The 21,356-nt window shown below is 38.7% G+C and overlaps 1 protein-coding gene across 17 annotated transcripts in view; it reads left to right on the top strand.

Annotated features, from left to right (window-relative positions):
* The window catches only part of LOC135502200 (nephrin-like), a 194,692-nt gene that overhangs the window by 138,061 nt on the left and 35,275 nt on the right, over window positions 1-21,356 (top strand). For 16 of the 17 annotated variants that reach the window (XR_010449744.1, XR_010449745.1, XM_064794850.1 and 13 more), the window contains one exon: window positions 14,047-14,248. Coding sequence is in view for 15 of the 17 variants with exons in the window: in XM_064794850.1 (XP_064650920.1) it covers window positions 14,194-14,248 (55 nt within the window). In the remaining 2 variants the exon portion in view is untranslated. Of the gene's footprint in view, window positions 1-14,046; window positions 14,249-19,887; window positions 19,955-21,356 lie in introns of those variants that run through there. The other variant, XM_064794845.1, reaches the window with a different exon arrangement.

The following is a 21,356-nucleotide window of genomic DNA, read 5'->3' on the forward strand; positions in this document are numbered from 1 at the left end:
GTAACAAGTCATGTTGTTACAATAAAGTAGAGGCTCGTTGACCATTCATATAAATCACAAACAGATCAGGTTTCACTGGGTATGGGTTTCAAAACAGTCTTTGAAGACAATGCTATAGATCAGTTGTCAATTGGTAGGATAGTAATTTCTGTCAAAGTTGGTGTGCATTATGGATAGACACGGAGTCAAATGCTTTTTTAGGCATGATGCACCAGTGATAGTGGTTTGTCTTTGACAGTGATGGGTGATGTTTGTAGATCAGTTGTCATCTGGTGTGACTAATCCCTGCTATCATTGTGGTGTGCATTACCGCAGCATAAAAAGATATGATTGATTTATATAGTGAAAAGAATTGATGGTTGAGATAAAATCTAATTGTGATGGTTGATGGTATCATTGGGGGATGAGGGGTCAGTGTTTCTGCCAGAATTGAAATCGAGAGTACAAAAATATTTTTCGAAAACATTATTTTTGAAAGGGTAAAGATGCTGAAAGTATTTAACCATTCAGCTACGACACGAGAGATTATTTTTAATTTCTTTTTTGCTTATTTTGCGTGCTGAAATAGATCTTGTCTTGGAAAGGATTTTAGGTGCAATATTTTTGTTGGACGCGAATATTTGATCGAACCAGTTCAGCCAGAGGTTAAATAAAAAATAAAAATTCTGCGAAATGACGTGTGAATATTTATTCTTTGTTGTGAGGATTCATCAATTCTTTGGTCAGTGTCCATGCCGCGACAAGCTTTTGAAATGGACGGTGACTAATCATTGTGCGCCCCATGTGTCGGTTTATAAAATGCATGTCTCATCCTTTTGACGAAGGGATCGCAGCGTGACAGGCGTAATGTCCGCATGGGTGGGACAGGTCATTGCGGACAATTAACACTGGTGGTCATTCAGACAGTGGTATAATTGAGCGCTTGATTAAAAAACGTTGTCTGGCGTAGTGTGTAATTTCTGATCGTACATTATGATAGTTTGCTGGCCATTTTGCTGTGGTTGTCATGGTTCTTTCAATATGGCAGTCTTGCCCTGGACTTTGACGTATTTATTTTGGACCAGCTTTGCAGAGGTCAGCAATTAGATGATGATGTTTATTTGCCCTTACCATTTAGGCCTATTGACCACCCTGAGAGGTGTTTTATGGGAGTCGGTGTCACAACCTTGGTGGGTTTAAAGACAATAGACAGCGTAACCGGCTAGGTCCGAAGTCTTTTAACTCTGAGTAAGGGGCAAAATAATGTAAAGGACGTAGGCCTAGTTTGTCATATTTGCCCCCCCCCCCCCTCTTGAAAGACTGAACATCTGGTGAAATAAGCATGAAATCAAAAACACTTCTTCGTTTGCACACATCCAACATGTCGCTATTAGACACCACGGACAAATAAATAATCACCTTGGACAATAAGAAATTACATGATATTAGTCGCTTGATCACATAAACGCTCAATTAACTGTAGAATGAGAGTCTTCAAGTGGTGAGATTGTTATTGCTGATTCACAGAGAATAGCAATTGTGGCTTTCAGGACGGAGGGAGTATTTACTGAGTATTTACTTCTGATTTTTGGAGTATATACAATTTTCCCTAGGAAGAGCGTCATTTCACAGCAGAAATGGACAGATCAATGCTCCAGCTTCCTGTAAAACTCAGAATTGTTGAAACCGAACAAAAAAAACCCCATTTTTCGCAAGTTAGTGTATATTTTCTCGAAGACATACTTTTTATATATATTATTTTTACACTGACATTAGGGCCCAAAGTCGTCTTGGCCCAACAAAATGACACCATGCATCATAGATACAAATACCAAAGTGTACTCGACTAAATTCCCTTATGGACCATTTTCTAATCCAACAGTTTAAAAGCCATTAGGCTGCTTAAGAGTGTATCCAAAACCTCCTTCGAATGTATATCTTGCATGCTCCAAGTAATTTGTTCCTACAAATGTGATAATTTGATATCTTGAGTCGTTTTGAATTTGAAAACAATCCGATATGCCCGGGGATTGACACCAAGAGTTGCGTAGGAGAAGGATGATATCTCGACTGATATGATGTCTGGCGCTATTCTGGGGTGGGAGAATGGACTTTTTACACCTCTTAGAATTGCAATTGACTGCTCAAATCATAGCATTTTGATACTTCGATGGTCAATTTAGAATATACAAATCTTCTCTCAAAGGCAGAAATTAATCATCGATGCAACATTGATATAGAGCGTCCCTATTAAGAACACCCTTGTGACTGACGAGTATTGTCCTTGATAGAGAGGTATCCTGATTAAAGAGGTAAATTTGATTGAAAATGACATGTTTGTTAATAGAGAGGTGTCTGCTATGGGAGGTTCCACTGTACCTTGAAATGATGGTTGTTGTAATGTGAAAACTGTGCCTTTCAATGATGGATGTTACCTACTGGTGGGGTCTTCAAGTTTCTCTCCCAGCCTTCCTGGTTCCGTGTAAAACAACTTGAAATTTGTTGCAAGCTGGTTACAAAAGTCTAAATATCTGGCCGTAATCTCCCGGTGGTTTGGTAAAGTGATATCACCTTGAGTATGCCCATAATTTGTAGTGATTTCCTGCATAAAGCTTACATTTCTCTTTTCAGCTCAAAGTGGAATAAAAACTAGAAACAATTTCATCTCAAGTTTGTCAAAACCTGTGTACGATTCCTGTATAATTCATTAAAAATGCACTAAAAATTGTGACCACGCTTTTGTGGAATAGTAAGATGGAGCACGTCTTTCTTTAAGTAAAACCTGATTAAGACCTATGTTTTCACAGATTTTTACCTGAGGAAACATGTATGTTTTGGATACTTCCACATCTGTTTGTGAAATTTTTAACCGTCTGCTAAAAAATACAAGGTTGTTATCGAGGTTTCAGTAATTCGACACGATGCTTTTGTCATTTGTGAGATATGATCTGTTTTTTTGGCTGTATATGAATTTGTAGCTAGTTGTTTTAGAATGTTCCCGCTGACCCCTCAGGGCGGTTCATGCTCAGTTTTCATCCACTCTTCTGATTTAAGGATCAGGTCTTGCAAAGACTCAGCTGTAATCGCCGTGAATATTTCCTGGTTTGCCATGTTTACAGTATTCTAGCAGATTCACCGCAAATCAAAAACATAGCCTGAAAGCGTACCAATTCCATCGCTCAGTTACCCGAAGTAACGATGCAATCGAGATTCAAAACGCTCATGAAAATATCGTGAAAAATTCATTTGATTCAAGAAATGAAAATTGTGGGAAAGACGAATATTGAATTTTTTCAGATATTGAACATTTTCAAATTCATCCCTTCGGCATCTGTTTGATCTTTCCGTTCTTTAATGATTCCGCATTAGAAATTTTACTTTTTAAAATGGTTAAAACTTAACTGTAGCATCCGATCCTAATATGCTGTTTTCGTGTGGGAGGCTGGGCAGATCAGAATTCCTTGATGTTTTGACAAATCTGGAACCGAGCGCTGGAATTTAAAAGCAGGTCAAAAACATTTTATTACAGGAAAAATGTATGTTTATGTTGGCCATGTTGGCTGATAGCATTTGCATGTGTGAAAAAATTTCAAGATAGAAATAAAAATAAATGAAACGTAGGTTCTACTTAGAGCTTTATAATGCACAGCTGTCTCAAGAGCTTTGCCTTTATTCCCTGCCGGATCCACATACCTTTCTCAAAAAACCAAGAAGCGTGCATCCTCCTCGACACATGGCCATTTCAGGCAAGAAGACATTACCGAGTGGCACTGGTCAAGCCTCTAACCCACAACTTATCAATCACAAGTCGAATGCTCTTTCACTGTGCGATTGTGTTCCCCAATGGTTGATTTTCACCCCTTAGTGGGTTTTGCTACCATTTGGCATGAAGGGGAGGGACTACTTTCCCCCAGACTGCATTGAAGGTGTTTTTCATGCAGATTTCTGATGACAAGTAACAAAGCCTGGTGTTTAGCCTCCTCAAATTACCTTAATCTTGTGTACAGCAAAGTGATGTTAGCACCAGGCATAAGTCACAAGTCAAAACAAGATGGCCTTGAGGTTGCTATAGCCAAGGTCAGAATACTCAAAACTAGTTTAACTGTGCCACCCGTCTCAATTGACTATTGCTTGGCTGCTGAATAGATTCCTCTTAGCACTGACATGACTGAGAAAATCCTCCATTACTTCTGGAAACAAGTCTCGTAATCTTGAGTCATTGTCTCAAATCGACCACAAACAATCGATAATCAATCCCAGTCACCTGTTTTGTTTCCCAACTGTTAATTCAACTTAATTTGAAATTTCTTAAGATTGCCTGATACCGAGGACGTTTTCCTTTAGTTTTCGAGTTTGTCTTAGTCATTCATTGATCCTAGAGGACAATTCACCCTTGAAGTTCTTCTTTATTTCTTCTTTAGCTTTGTGCAGTAGTGGCATCGACTGATTATGCTTCTGGGAGTACCATGAAGGCCCAGGGACCAGAGCCTTAATTGAATGTTACCAGAAAACAGATGTTACTAAAAAAGATGAACTTCTTGCAGATTTTTATCTCAAGAGGGAGAAAAGAAGTTTTTCCTCCCTCCAGAAAATTCTTCTTTAATTTCTTGCGGCCGATCTCATTAAAAATATATAAATATGAAATAAAATAGAGAAATATTTGCGAAATAGCTGTATACCAATCTATTTGGTGACTGGTTTCATTTTCTTCCTCCGCGTCCCGCCACAAATGGTGTCTGCCGTTTATTTTCTGCTGCATTAAGCTTTCCCATCACTGTTAGATCGAGCATATGGTAATCAGACGCCAATTGCCGATATAGAAATATTTTATGACTCAAAGATTGCGATTTGCTGGAGCAGGTAGTCTGTATAATGTGGCGGTTGAAAGTACTTGAGATTGCGGAAGTTTCAGACTTCAGTTTGAGAAGCCCAGTGGGCAACTCGGCTAGTGTACTGATGCAATAGGGACCAGGTTCGAAACGGAGGAGAATTCAAACTTTTAACTACAGATGAGCTGATGTGAGTTTCGTTTAAGACTTATACATGCTATTCTTGAGGAAATAGAAAAACACATAGAAGAAATCTCCACTGCATAAAATTGTATCTGCTCAAAAAAACTCATCATGAATGCTGTGTTTTTCATAGTGTTGATATTACTTTCATGAATGTTGACAAGTGTGGACATTAACAGATTAAGTAGTTGACAACCATACCTTTTAATGGTTAAGACAGGAAATGCTTAGCACTTAGGATTTTTTAGCTTGCAATAAATGCAATTACATTTTTGCATTAAATGCAATGTTTTTGTACCGAAAGTGAACTTTCCATCATAAAAAAGATACGATAGACCGTACACTGATGGTAGATAAGGAGCTCCCATTCTTGAAAGTCAATCCTACATCAACGGATTTTGGTACGAAAAGATTGATTACATTTTAATTGTTTGTTTGAGATTTGAAAGTTAATCAATTTTCTCTCTCTCACCAATATTTTAGTACTTAGTCCTTTGTGTAGGATGGGCATAACTTTAATGAGTGTGATAGAGTGCACTTTCAGGCCACATTTGTCTGAAAGTTTTTCACGTGAAATTTGCAGAGACTCGTCTCTGGTTTAGTAACTCTACTCTTACCTAGTCTTCAGTATATTTTGAATCCATTTTCCGTCACCATTCTAACAAACAAACAAATTAAAGAATAACAAAGTCACAAAACACCACGCACAGAACATTATTGATCTTTTAAAAATCCATAAGTGCGTATTAATAATGTAACATCCGTTCTCTGAAACGCCTTCACTACTTTGGCTGCCTTTCGAGAGTCACTCGAACAGAGCAAGTTTCAAACATTTGGTAGGCTGGAACCGTACTATCTGTATCATTTCTTGCCAGTGTAAACATTAAGAGGGGTCCTCTGTATGTAATATGCATTTGTGCTGTCTGTGGTGTAGTTTTGAGCTTTGGTTTTGTCCTGAATGCTAAAAGAACATCTGTCAAGAGAAAATATAACAGTGTGAGTTTCTAAAGAAGACAGTTTATCTTTGTCGTTGTCATGTTCATTTCTTGTTCATCTTTTAAGGGGCCATCCAAACCTACCTGTGTGCACCGAGTATTTGCTAGTCTTTGTTCATATCGCCAATTGTCTCTACAAATTGAATTTGCCAAATGGCATTGACCAACCATGTCCTTAATACCTCATTTGAATTGAATTTGAATTATTCAGAACCAGTCTTATATTGATAACTTTAAGTATTTCCATTGCTGCCAGTAAAGAAGAAAAAAACGAATGTCGTTCTAATGGGGAATGTGCACTGGGCTTGAAAGTGCAAATTTCTGTACCTTCATGTGTGCAACCATACTGATCTACCCTGCAGTGTGAAATGAGGTGAAAATGAAACCCTTCCAGAGAAAGCGTCATCATTTAGGTATAGATGCATCGTTACATTAACAGTACACTACAGGGAAAAGTTGTTTTTATGAAAGATGAGAACATCCGGAAGGATTTTTAATGGGAAATGTGCAGTGGGCTAAACTTGACAAGTGCAAATTGTTCCTTGGTTCAATTGAGGTGATGTGGATTTCTGGAATAGCTATAAAAAGAGTGCATCAAGGACATGTTAAGTTCTTGCGTAGAAGATGCTACTCAATGATATTCAATCGAAAGTGTAATTTTAAGGTGTATCCACCGCAAACAGATGGTATAATTTTAAAAACCGACTCCCTCCATTGTCCAGACATTTTAACTTAAGATGGGTATATTGTTAAGTAAGGCATTCATGTGCACCAGCAATATCCTTACTGTGCCACTGCCCCTTGATCAGCTAATAAACAAAACTGCCTTCCCCCTCTGTCCAGTACTCCATGCATATTTAACTAATGATGGGTACACAGCTCAACAGGACAAGTATCTGGCTATGCAAACAAAATATGTGATACCCACTAACTTGCAAATTCACCAATGTCGATATTTCCTGGGGAGTGAATGGGGGCGCACTTCAGAAGCTAATATAGACTGATATCAGAATTCAGAGGAAAAACTGAATCCGATAGAGTTTGCCCAGCCTTACTTGACGTGTATCTGACGCATGTTAAACATGTTAAAGGCCCACGCAGTCCGTTGAATATTTGAAATTTGTAATATTTGTAAATATGTACTAAATTTAACTTTTAGCATTGCCGCTGTGTAGACAGAAGACAGTAGTGTTCAGAGACATGAGTACCAAGTTTCAACCATCTGTCGGCATAATAATTGCACTATGGAATTGTGTGGTTGCATTCCTATTTTCCTGGACAACCAGTAATTATAAACGGTGTACACCTTTAAAGGACATGAATGGTCCAAAGCTAACATATTTGTTTCTTCATGCAGAATAATGTAGAGTTTCTAAGTGTTTTCCTTACTGCATCTGTCAAAATAAATGATTCACAAGTTTCTGCAAACCTGAAGTTATGCAACTACATACATAGCGACTCAATTTGCAAAACATACTGAATGAAATGGCCAGGGCCATTGTGCTCACCTCATGTGGAGGAAAGATGGATAAAGAGCATGGTATTGTGTCATGTAGTGTTAGGTTTGATGTAGGTCCAAGCAATTACAATTTCCCCAAAATGGCCAATTTACAGTACATTCGACCTCTGTGACCTTGAAAAGTAGGTCAAATCAAAGAAGACCCGGGTGACACATTGAATGGTTGTTAGAATTAGATGTACCTATGATATAAAATTGGTGCCAATCGGGCAAGTCATTACTAGGAATAATGGCATTTTGATGAATTTAGGATTTGGCCCCCTCCCTGGAGGCCAAACGGCAAATCAGATCGCACCAAACTTCGGTACCTGAGATCACCTGACCAAGGGGTACATGTGTACTTAATTTGTGATCAATAGTCATTGCAGTTAAGAAACGTGCCATAGTTACGGCCTGACGGCGAATTTACGTCATTTGACCTCTGTGACCTTGACAAGAAGGTCAAATTGAAAACCTGTGTGACATATACTGTATGGTGGTTAGATGTACCCATGATATCAAATTGGTGGCAATCGGGCAAGAAGTTAAGGAATAATCACATTTTTAAGGTTTTTGGATTTTGCCCCCTGGTGGTCAAGTGGTGAATCATATTGGACCAAACTTCGGTCCCTGAGATCACCTGACTAAGGGGTAAATGTGTACCAAATTTGGTATCAATAGTCATTGCAGTTTAGAAACGTGCCATCGTTACATCCTAACGGCCAATTTACACCATTTGACCTCTGTGACCTTGAAAAGGAGGTCAAATCAAAAACCCGGAGGATATATGATGCACCTTTGCTAGAAGTACCTACCATATTTTTTTCAAAATTTCCCGACTACTATTAAGGGAGATATTGCACATTTTCACTTTTAACGTTTGGCCCCCTGGTGGCCAAACCATGAAACGAATCGGACCGAAACTTAGTCTCCAAGGTGTCATTACATAAGGGTACATGTGTACCAAGTTTCAACTCAATAGCTCTAACAGTTACGAAACGTGCCCTGCTAACGGACGACGGACGACGACGACGACGACGACGACGACGACGACGACGACGACGACGACGACGGACGACGGACGCCACGGTATGGGATAAGCTCACCTCTGCTAAGAGGTGAGCTAAAAATGGAAAACTTATGCAAGGGGTTGCATACATCTTAGTAGTTCATGTAGATACATACAAGTAATGCTTTCCACATGAAATAAAGTCTGTACAAACATTTTTTTTAATTCTTGTAGCATATGATTCCTATTAATGCAAGCGCGGAACATTTCCAGTCAAGTACCTCTTGGAAAATCCAATCCTTCCAATTTATGCCTCAGTTGTCGGTTTCTTCAAAAATCCACCGGCCAGTGGAGCGGTGCAAATTATGCGATATTTTAGCTTTAATAAACATTGCATCGGAGTGATTTCACCGCTCTTTGCTGCAAATTAATCGTGCAATAAACATTGCATGGGCAAAGTATGTTTCAAATTACATTGGATGCCACCTTTTTTGCTAAATAAACATTGCATGGTGGGTTAATGCAAGGATGGGTAAATGCGAGGATTAATCTTCTTTTTTGAAGGGAAGAAACTTTATAAGTTGCGGTTCCACTACAGGAAAGTGCGGACTACATCCGAATTAGTTGTGACTCCATTACAGCTAGTCCGGACTAAACAAGTCCGGCTCTCACTAAGAGCGGTCTTATTAAGTGCGGATAGGACAAGCGGATTTAAGCCGAACTTAGAATAGACCCGGATCTAAAGCAGAAATTACCTGTAATGGAACCGCATTAGTCCGGATTAAGATCAAGTTACTAAGTACGGCTACAGGTGGCGTGTCAATGTGAACGTATTGCGCATGAGCGGAAGTGTTGGTTCTGTCAAAACAACACCTAACGCGCATAGAGTGGGGCCGCCTGTAGCCGTACCTGTTAACTTACCAATCCTGTAGTCGAACTGCACCACATTCGTTAGTCCGGACTAAGCTAAGTTCGGACCTGATGCGGATGCGATAGAAACGGATCTAAACCCTGTAGTGGAACCAAGACTATTGACAAATCATGATGAAATTAAATTAGTTTAAATATTCTATTACGGAGTTTAAAATTATGCGGTCAAATTCATGCGGCTGTACTTTCATGATTCAGTTGTGTATTTTTCGAAATACAGGACTCATGGTCTGCTCTGATACAGACACCCAGGCTATAAACTAAATTAATGAAAATTCGTAAAAGTTGGTTTCCAAAACGTCTACTTCCTTGTATGTATGGTACTTGCACATTTCCGCACTTAATTTCTCCTAAAATCAACTCCCTGGTTAAGTGCTGCGCTCGAGGCTTCAGACGTCAGAAATTGCATATAAACATGATAAAAGCAATTAACCTAACAGCAGTTGTAGCGCTTACGTTTTATTGAAAATCTGTACGGATTATGATGAGAAAGTTTTGGGGCTAGACATGCCAGATGGGTTTATTGCCAAACTTTGAGAACTTGTGACTCTTGCTGGGGACTCTCAAACTTGCCGTAATAGGATTTTTGTGGCGTAGTGGGGCGATTGTGACAAAATAATAGATGTTTTCCCTAAATCATTTAATGGCTTTCTTGGCATTCTCAAATGAACCCTCTGGGGGTAGTCATCTAATGAGGAAAATTTGTAGGGCTGCGTGAGTAACTGTGATATTGACAAAGCACCCTATAGAAGTTGTGTGATATTGCAAAATAATACATGTTTTGACCAACATTGGGTAGAGTACTTTTCAGCCTTCTCAAATAAAAAAGTTGAGCTGTCATTATTTGAGGATTTTGAAAACTCCAACCACACAGATACAAAAAGTAAGATGCTATCTTACCCTGATATACATGTAAGTGGATGGGTCTTGCGCGGCTGGTGTTTTAGACAACCTAGCAATCCATATTTAAATCGAACGGACAGGGTATCGTCATCACATATCTTGAGAAACTGAGATCATTAATAATAATAATAATAATAATGAGTCTTTTATATAGCGCAATTCCGTGACACTATAGTTCTCGCTCAAAGCGCTTTGGGATATCATATTATTACCCCGGTCTCCACAGAAATCAATCAGGGGTTTCAAGGAGCAACCAGAAGGTGCTCACTTGAACTCGACCAGTAGGGGAACCAAGCAGTGACTCGGCCGGGAGTCGAACCCACGACCTCCTGATCATGAGGCCGACTCTCTTCCACTGCGCTACCGCTGCCCCATAATCAAAAAGCTTGAGAAACTTCAGAAGCCTGGAAAACGTTAAACCATTATCGTATGAGAGCTACATACTTGCATCTCACTAATGAATGTGTGTGACGACATCTCCAGCGAAATTGCCTTCGTCAAGTGTTGTTAGCTTAAATATGCTAGTGTGCTGTATTGCTGTAGTCCATCGGCCGTGGTCATGTCGTGACAACAGGAAACTTGCAGTTTGGAATGCAGCTTGAATACAACCCTAGATGTCTGTTCCATTGAATTCAAACATTGAGTCGAGAGCACATCGGCTCTTATTTGGCTTATTATTGGCTCTTCAGACAATATTTGGGCGATTTTTATTATTGGAGGAATCCAGAAATTTCCCCAAATTAAACTGCAGTCCATTCTTAAATGGTTAAACTGAGCTATATTTTAGCTCTCTGCAAACACTCTATATTGATAATCATCGCAAAATTCAATAACGAATCTGAAACTGTCATCATAATGTTCCTAGACGGCGACAATCTGCAAACCGTTGCGACAAAGATGAACACAACTGATTCGGAGATGGTAGAGGCTACATATTATGGAACAGACGCCAGTCTTATTGCTAATATAATGAAGAGTACGCTCACCAACTAGTCATCAGCTATCTATAATATTCACAGGCTGATTTTTTCAACAAAATTTTTTTGGGGAAAAATTGAAGGAATATTGGTTAAATTAGTTTAAAAATTAGTTTTTTTAAGAAATACATTTTTGTTAAATTTTTGTTAAAATTGGTAAAAAATGCTAAAATTTGGGATTTTTACTGTTGGTTTTTTTTCTGTTATGACTTTTACCTTTTGGATTTTTTACAATTCAGATTTTTACAGCGTGTCATTTGAGTGCAAACTATTCATGAGTATTTGATGAACTGTTGTCACTAATTAGCTCTGCTGATTTGACTGCTGCTATAAACTGTAAAAATTTTCACGGGCATTTTCTTTCATGGATTCAGCTGAATAGCCACATGAATTCTAGAAAAAAGTATTATAGCTCAGTTTGGACAAAAATTTCAGCTGACCGCCAGGCCCCAGGCCCTCTCATTTTCATGCAGCAGAGGTTTGATGGTTTCATCATGCTTCTTGTGGGCGAATGATTGTATTGTACCCAAATTGGAAAGCGTAAAAAAACTGTCAATTGAGTGTAACTTTATAGCATATTCCCTGCCCATTCTGCAAAGTCGAGTATGTAAAAAGCTCTTCATTGAACAAAAATGTTCATGTACACTAGCTGTGCTGTTGGTATCTCGACTAAAACACTTTAATAAATGATAAATATGCGGCAGTTGAAAATGGGACTGGGTGCCGTATACATAATTGACTAGAAGGAGTGTGAACGCGGAAGTGGCGTCAATATATTGAGTTTCCGAAAGTTAAGCATAAAAATAAATCAACGGCAAATTTCACATCATGCTTTTTGTGTGATTAGTTTTTTTGTGGTTTAGGGATTTTTGGTTAGAGAGACCAATGCCTCATATTATAATCATAAAATCAACCTCCATTCGTCCCCTGCCGATCTTGCAAGACCCTAGAAGACCTTTAGAGCTTTCTTCCTCTTCCACTTCCACCATTAGCCCAGTAACTCACAAGTCCGTTGTTAAACTGAACAATACAGCAAGAAATATCAAGTCTATGAGTGAGAGTCACGCTTTCAAATTCTATTTAACTGATTTTCGCAGCATCTTAATTTTGTTAATCCTTGTGAATTGGCCGACCTATTAAACAAATTTTGGGTCTTGATTGCTACAGCTATGTTAGGGAGAGACCTGAAACCAATCATTGAGACTAACGAGTCAATCACCCACTCATTAGAGCCTTGATTAACTTTGAAGAAACCGTTCAACTTCTCCACCTGTTTGTTTAACCTAAATCTCACTTTTGGGTCCAGGGTTTGTGATGTGTGGTCCTGACGTTGCTTGCACCCTAATCTAAGCCCGCCGTACAGTTTCATCGGGTCAAACACATTTTGCACATTATTTATATCAGAACGCTGTCATAACAATGCCGTATAATCCACTACAGACAAAGCAGGCAACAAAACTATATCCGATATCGTTCCTATGAAAGAAAATATCGCTATAAATGCTTGTTGCACCTTTAGAAGACGTATTTTAAAATGTGCTGTTATCGATAGATGGGTGAAAGGGGAGCACATCCCATTTGACACATAGTTGCTTGCTTCATGTTTCTTTTCCCCTTAAAACACATAAAAATGTTGCTCAGGCAACAAAATTAGACTGTGTGATTCTTTTCAAGAAAACTACATGGTTCTTAAGATCAGTTGCCTTAAAATCTAGTTGTATTGGCCTTCCTGCATACATTATACATAAGCATACTAGTATCGACTTCCTTCATCAGATTCCACTGACTTTGTCACATGAGACAGGACACTTATACATTCCTTTTTGGACAATAAGGAAGTCGACTCTTGCTCAGAACCTTGCGCTCTTGCCAGAAGGTGGAGCATTCATGAAAACGTCTCTCGTATGACAATGAGGGCTAAATGGAGGTCATATCGATTGTCGGAAATAACGATGATGCGTTCACTTTGTTGACGACGGAGATTTATCGAATTGAGATTAGTGCCTCTTTGTTCCCCGGGCACGTCACATTATGTTTTCGCTAGCGTCCGCTTTCTAATGATATATACTTTGTTAAGGGAAGATTATCTTTTCCGTTGTTTCTTGATATAGTGTGACTTTTATTTTGACAAGGATTTAGAAAACAGCTTTTGTTAAAGAACTTCTGCTATGATGCAGGTACAAGACCAGGGCTGTGAGTGAAATGTATTGTGACACATACTGCGAAATGTTTGACGCCAGACCAGATCTGGGTTGATGGTCAGTTTTAGATTGGTCCATACGATACATACTAAAAAATGCTGCTACATGTATTCATGCAATTAAAAGTCAAGTCAAGTATTGTTCTTGTGGCCTCGAGACTGCTCAGATCTGTGATTGAGTGCTTACCGGGCCGTTCAAAACTCTCTCTTATTATAAGCTTTTTGTGACAGGTTTCCTTTAACTTTTCATCTACGCCCTTGTGATTATATACGGAAGTGGCTACCGATTGAAATTGACCCAATGTTTGGGACACTTTTTTGGAAGTTTCTAAGATGAAGTTATTGAATGAAGAAAAAACACATGAATTTGTGTTACAATTTTTTTCTGTGTCAGAATATTTTCTCTGTTCAAAAGTGGGGATCAACTGAGATATCAAATTTTTTTTCACCTGAGGGTTAAGTATTGCCGTTATCCTTCCGTTTGAAATTGTCGCAAGCAAATGTATTACAAATGTTTATTAGTTTTACCCTTTCTCTTTTCAGGTCTGCTTTCAATGCCGGGACTGATTCGTTGAGGACTAACAATAAGTTGTGGATTATATGTCTTATGAACATTTTATGGCCAGAACAGATTTGAAGTTAGGAAACTTTGGAAGGCGGAGTCAGCTGAGATAGTATTTATCGGTAACCATGGAAACTTGTCTTATTTTGACTTCCTTGGTTTATATTCTGGTGCTACCTACCGGTAAGTCAAAAATGAGGTTTTACAGTATTCTTGAGTGTATATTTGTGTTGTATTCTTTATACTATATCATGAACACCATCCTCATAATACAGGACTGTAACAAGCCAAGAATGTTTTCACAGGTGAAATATCGCAACAATGTTCCTATTGTCAGGAAAATGTCTGAAGGCCTCCAGGTGACTGAAAAACAACTCAATCAATTCCCGTTATTGTTTGATCCTGCTAGTATCTTCAAGTATCTCGGATCCTATTTCATGTCAGGTTATTCTTTGTTACCTCTTCTATTATTGGGCGTTGTTACTTTCAGATATCTGTTGTAGGCACGATGTGTTCTTGTTGGAGCTGGCTGATATTTCACCAGTGTCCCCTTGGGGCAGCAGGTGAATACACAGTTAGATGCCTTGTTTTAAGTGTAAGAACCCTGGAAGTGTTGTTCTTTTTTCGTTGGCATTGGCTCCAAGGTGTAGCATCGGTTACAAAGATTCAAACCGGGAAGAAAATAAGTACAATAGGCCAGGACCTGGTTGTTCAAAAAAGGTTTTGTCACTATCACTTGGCGTCGTTCTCCAGTCATGTCTGTTCAGTCCATTTAAGGCCGATTTAGCAGGCGAGAGGAGCAGTGTGAAACATGCAAATGACACCCACAACTGCTGTTCCAATTCAGCTCCTTTCAGTATTGGCAAAGATAGAAGCTCCTTGTAACCTTTGCTTAGAAGACGGGGAAGTGCGACTAGCGCTCTGAGAGCAGTAGATTCCAAAGCCTTCTCCAATCTCTAGACATATTTTCCTTTCCTTTGTTCTGCTCCCTAGAAATCCTTGAAACAAGGAGAATATTTGACATGGAACAAGACACCATTCTTGATTTTAGCTATGTCAAGATAGAAATGATGAAAATTGGACGTAAATGATCTCTCGTGTTTCTCTTTGGGGTAGGTCAGGTTTGGATTGTCTGGTCACACAGCAAGTGTTTGGTTCAAGTTCAAGATGTCACTTGGCAAATATTGTATTTTCTTGCACCTTCTTGGCCTCTCCTAAACATACTTAAGTTGGCTGTGTTTGCTTTCTCTGCTGGAGTTAAATTGGAGTCCTTTTCATATTGTGTTACCTTGTTGACCTCAGTCCCCTTGAAACATGCCCACACAGTTTTTTTCTGCTGTATGTTCCAGCAGAGAGCTTGTCAGCTTATTACCATAGGTCACCATCAGAAATGGTCTGCAGATTTGAGAAAAGTGGTGTTGGGAGGAAGTTATTGAGAAAAAGATAGACTTGTGCCGGATATCTCAAAACAGAAAGCAGTTAACAGATGCATTACCAATGTTAACAACAGAAAGCCTTCCGCATGGTTTCACACCTCAGGCCAAATACCAAACAAATCATATTCAGATGGAAATGAAATTCCACCACCAATTGATTTACCTGATCTGAGCCATGTATTTGCAAGATAAAGTGCAAATTGGTTCATGTTGCTTTCGTTGCAACACCTTTTCTTGAAGGTTGGCTTGTTTTGCCTCTTTATCTTCTAAGGTATATACATGTCCGATCATCCGTTTCCATTGGGGTGTTGATGAACATCATAAAACCCCCCAAAAAATTGTTTCCCGCTCAAGATCCTTTGGCTCTCCCTCAGACCAGCTAGCTGCTGGCCTGGTTGAAATAATGTGGTTCTATTTCGAAGGTCAGATTCTGAGTGGAGGCCAGGCTAAATAAGTTTAGTGCTATTTCGAAGGTCTTGGCACTGAGTTGTATCTGACAAAGACGGCTGTCAAATTGGTATGTTGTGGTATTTTTTTCTGCTTCATACTATACCAAACCAGACTCTGCAATTTTGTGTCGAAGACAACGTATTAGATTGAATTGGCTTTATCTCCCATTCAAACATACCTAATATTGTGAAATTGTCGCCCTTTGATCTCTCGCATCGAGAACAATCAAGTTCTAGCTTTGGCTGCGTTCGTGATTTCCAACCTACTGCTAATGAGATCGAATAAGGGTGAAGGACCACGCTATGTTGACATGAAATGCTCATTCAACACCATAGGAATCAATGCATTGATGTACTGGTGCATTAAGCAACTCAACTGAAACAAACATGAGTGTCAGTTCTTCACACTCTGTTGCTTTCTCCCTTCAAATCTTCCGATGATTTTTTCTAAGAGCTCCAAATACCGATAGATTTTTTGTTCCATTCTAACAGAGTGAAGAAATTGTCCTTACTTTTGAAGGCATACTTTTTCACAAAGAGGTATAATGGGTGTCAATGATTTTTTCGATGTTGAACAGAGGAAGGTTATTCAACCACCGGCTTGATATTTGTAGAAGCAGTGGGTCATGAATTGCTGAATGAAGGCAGGAGAATACAAATTGTTACACATAGTTTCTTCAGACCAGTTTCTAGGAAGAGTTTTTTCCTTGGCATGAGTAAGGTTTTGAATTCTGTCTTGTCTGATTGCTGTGGGGCCTGCAATGAATCAAGCCCGTCAGTAATACAAAAAAATGAGCACGCAAGAGGTTTTTCATCAGACTTGTTCCTTGACGTTTGTCGGGTTTTGAATTCTATCTTGTAAGGCGGATTACGGAATGTCCAAAATCTCAATTAAAGAATGGAAAGAGATTACTGAATGTGTGATATCAGTCACACACTGCTGTTGGGACGAATAAGCCACAGTGTGGGTGAAAGCATCAAGGTTGCAGGGCGTGAAAGTTTCAAGACTTCTTTTAGAAGTACAGTGTATTAACATACAAGAGTACTTCTCATTTAATGATCTTTTCAAAAAGAATATGAAAGAAATTTCAAAGAAAAAATCTTGAGTGTGTAGAAAAATCAATAAATAGTTCTAATAGTAGCATAAAGTACCCTCCTTGAAGATGATCTAATTAGAGCCAATTAAGAATTAATGAGCCTATTTTCCAAGTATGATATAATAGCTTGTAGACAAGCTTGTTGGCTCTGGGTAAATGTTTGTGATGTAAAAGATAAGATACAAATTCTATGAAATTTGACTTTGACACAGAAGAAAGAAAATGTTGCAGTGCTAATGCACTGCTTGTTATTTCAGTTGACGTTAATGACTTGCCCCGAAACGAGAATGCTAGAAGTGTTGTACACCTGCCATATCACGTTTTATCAAATTTAAAACATTTGAAACATTTCATTGTCATTTTCCGAAAAAAAGTAACAGAGTAGGGATTTCCAGTGTTGATAGAGGCCCAAGAGATCAGCTACCATTTTGTTGGAAGATTACTCCAGAAGGAAACAACATGGATCTCGACAAACTTCTTAAAAAAATCTGAAACTGAATCCGCAAGGCCTAAGCCACACAAATATTACAGCAAAAGGGTGATCCCTTTACACCTATATCAATGCAAATGGGTGAGCCCTTTTCACCTATATTACAGCCAAAGGTAGAGCCCTTTACACCTATATTACAGTGATAGGGTAAAATAACCTCATTACGTTTTGAAGGTTATTACACTCCTTTAACAAATGAGCATTAAAAAACGTCTTCAGGCATTCCTCGGAGGTGCTAGACCATCTACGATTCGCACCCCCACATGAATGAGGCACCAAGATCTCATAATTACTCATCAAACATCAAAGATTCGTACAAATGGAAAACGTTATCAAATCGTGGTTCATCAACGAGAACACCCTGCGGTTGGTTGGCGTAATTATTGGCGCGAGTGAAAGAATTTACACATCGGTGGAAATATATGTACATATATAGTGTGTAGTGATGTCTGTGTCCCTAGGTGGTGGGATGCAACTGGTATTGACCCTTTTAGTGACACAATCATGAAAATCCAGGGAAAATCTGTTAAATCAGAAATGCCTACTTCATTTATTTCACTGCTAACAGCACCGATGATCTATTTGCCTAAACTTTCTGGTATTGGAGTGCAATAGAAGGTAATAAAAAGTACTTCATTTTCCTTGCTGAAAACATAACATGTTTTTTTCCCAGACTGATTGAGCCGGCTTTCATCATACATATCGTACCTTACTCAACTGTTTTGAAAGTCATTTCAAGTTGTATGTATACGCCTGTACCTTTGAAAGTAGTTCCCCACATAAATGTGTATACATTTTTGGTCTGCTTGTAGCGAAACTCATTTTAGGTATGCTGTTATCATTTCTACATAAGAAACCGTGAAGGTGGAAAACATAACTTCACTAATTTGAATTGCTTCGATACAAATTGGCTCTAGCTCCGGTTTGCTTGTGAAATTTCTCAAGTACAAACCTGCCAAGTATTGTTAACCCTACAGAACTCAATCAGCGAAAACACATGTGGCCAACTGAACCAAAATAGCATCATGGGAGAAGACTAGACACAAATTTTATCTTTTGGCAGTGTTGCTTTAATCACTAGATCTTTTTCGCTCTTGAGGAGAATTTGATCATCTGTTGTTATCTTTTTCATTTTGTTCTAACATCTGTACAGATGCCGGAACTGCCCACTCTGAGATAACGAGAGACTGGCCACCCGGCCGAACAGTGCTTTGTGAGGAAAAGCTCAGGAGATCAAGGAAGGAACTAGAGCAGACAGCTGGGTTAACACGAGACATAGGCATGGTTCTGTAGTATAGCCATCAAAGAAAATCAAACGCTAAGAATCGTTCATTTCTTTAAGAAGTAAAGAAGAAAACCTCTGTATGATATGTGCAAGAATGTCTTCACATTTTCGTGAAACAATTACAGTCGGCCAATCCATCTTCCATACTCACCCTCCCCAACGAGATAAGAATCCTTCAACATTTCCATCAGATTCAATTAACTGCTCTCAAATGACAGTAATAAATGTAACGGCCACTAAATTGCGTGTTCAGCATCATTCACAAGAGACCCAAGTGAAGCCCCACTCCTCGTCTGAAATTTCTCATTTCATCCCAGACCACGATCAGAGAACAACCACTTCTATTCGGCAGGAATAACGTTCTGTTTTTCCAAGTGTCAACTGTCGAAAGCAGTGTTATCAATAAGTAGTGATTTTCAATTTGCATTGGTGGGAATATCACTTCAGGTTATTTCTGGAGAAGGATGTAGTGAATAGCTTCATGAGCCTCTGGTGACAACTATTTCGTCTTATTCATCTAATTTGTCATATTTTTTGGTGATTAATAGATTTTTTTGAGTATATGAACAAGTGTTTGTAATGTTTTGTTGTGATTTGGTTTAGGATGTGGTAAATAATTTAAACATGTTAGATTGATTAAACGTTTTAATTACTTGTTGGTCAGTTAGGCTTTCATTTAAAGGATGATTCCTAGATGAGATTCCACCGGCCAGCCGCTGTCTGGCATTGATATGATTGGGACTGCCGGTTTACAGTACTATACAACCTTCAAAACTGAAATAAGCTAGATTCCTAAATACTTTGCAAACAGTCAACAGTTAATATTTGGGCCAGGTTGTCCTGTCCCAGTGCACCAATCCCCACAGAAAAACTATTTCCTTGGTCATGCTCAATGTTTTCATACTTGGGAGTAAAATAAACTCAGTGGCTTCTCGAGGCTGTTTTTTTCTTTCGACATATGTCACTCTTCTCATCTTGACTGACACACTTTGTGAATATTTCGAAATGGATAATGGGTGTGGCTGGATTCTGCCATGCTGACCCAGAATATTTAAAAATATGACCGGGGAAGGATGTGCAACGAACGCCATGGCTAAATCTTTACAAAGTCTTTTCTTGATATTGTTGACAGGTGAGTATGATTGCTGTCTCTCGAATATTGTTTGATATAATTATCATCATCAAAAATTATACTTGTGTCAATTTCACATAAATCGCATTTACAAATAATTAAGGTTTATACAAAACAATAATTATGCATATTTCATGAATGTTTTTGCTTGCATAACAGTTGACATACATGTAAGTGAAGAAATGGCTTTGAAGTAAAACATGTAAATGGACATGTAATTAGTTTGTTTCTTATTACATGACTAACGAGAAATTGACTTAATATAGCATTTTCTGAATAGAGATTGAGAAGTCTAAGAATTAAAGAGTATCATTTGATCTGCCATTGCAATTTGTATTGCCGGTCATGTAGGTGGAAACCAGTGCTGTAGGAGGAAACATACGCAACCTGTCAGAATCATCCATCTGACTTCATAAGTTTTGAGGCAAGCTGGGTACATCATACAATCATAATTGGTACATCATAAAGACCACATGGAAACAAATTACAGTCTAGTACAAATTTAATCACATCAGCCCATAATTTCGCCGGCCTTATATGACGCAGACCGCACGTGTCATATTCTATTCAATTTTACATAGACATGTTTATCGGCCATAAAAACAATCATGAAATATGCATAATTATTGTTTTGTATAAACATTTAATTGGATTACAGCGCAACTCGTCCATCAAGCTTTTCTCCCGGGATGACAAGCTTTGGTCAATTATGGCGAGAAAAACAAATTGTCCAGTAGTTTGGTGTATTACCACTCTCTCTCCGCCGGTTGAGAATTTCGGGATATTTTTCAAATTTTTTTCTTGGATGAAAAGATAAATGGCCATGTTGGAGATAAAAGTTTCAAGATACGAGTTCTGTGATAAAAAAAGAGATCATATCGCGGCCTTACGCGCCGTGGCAACCTTTTGGCGATTCCAATCATGATGTATTTGTTAAATAAGGTCGCCTTCTTCTTCCTCTCTGGCGTTCTCTCTAGAGAGATGGAGATGTTATTTTCCAAGGCGTATACATCACCATGCAGCCTGGGTTGTTTTTCCTGTGAAGCAAGAAAAGGCTGTTGTGCCTCTCCAAAGTGCAAAAAATATGGAAGTCTTGTCAGTTTGTGATAAAGAATGTAGCCTGGGCATCAACTAATGTCTGCACCTTTTGAGCCCACAGCCATGACAATAGATGACTTCTCTGTACTTCATAATGACTTTCACTCAAGTTAACAATAAAACGCCTTTTGGGAAATCACTCCTTCATCTTACTTTAGTTCTGGACATTTTGCAACATTCAGGATGTCTGGGATTTTTTGGACAGTATGAGAATAAGCTGGGGATTTTTTGAATTTTTTGCCAATTGCAAAGAGGTGGTCAACTGGTCCAACGAGATAAGATTGGTGAGAGGTTGACCACATTT

Source organism: Lineus longissimus, chromosome 18, assembly GCF_910592395.1.
Source record: "Lineus longissimus chromosome 18, tnLinLong1.2, whole genome shotgun sequence".
NCBI lineage: Eukaryota > Metazoa > Nemertea > Pilidiophora > Heteronemertea > Lineidae > Lineus > Lineus longissimus.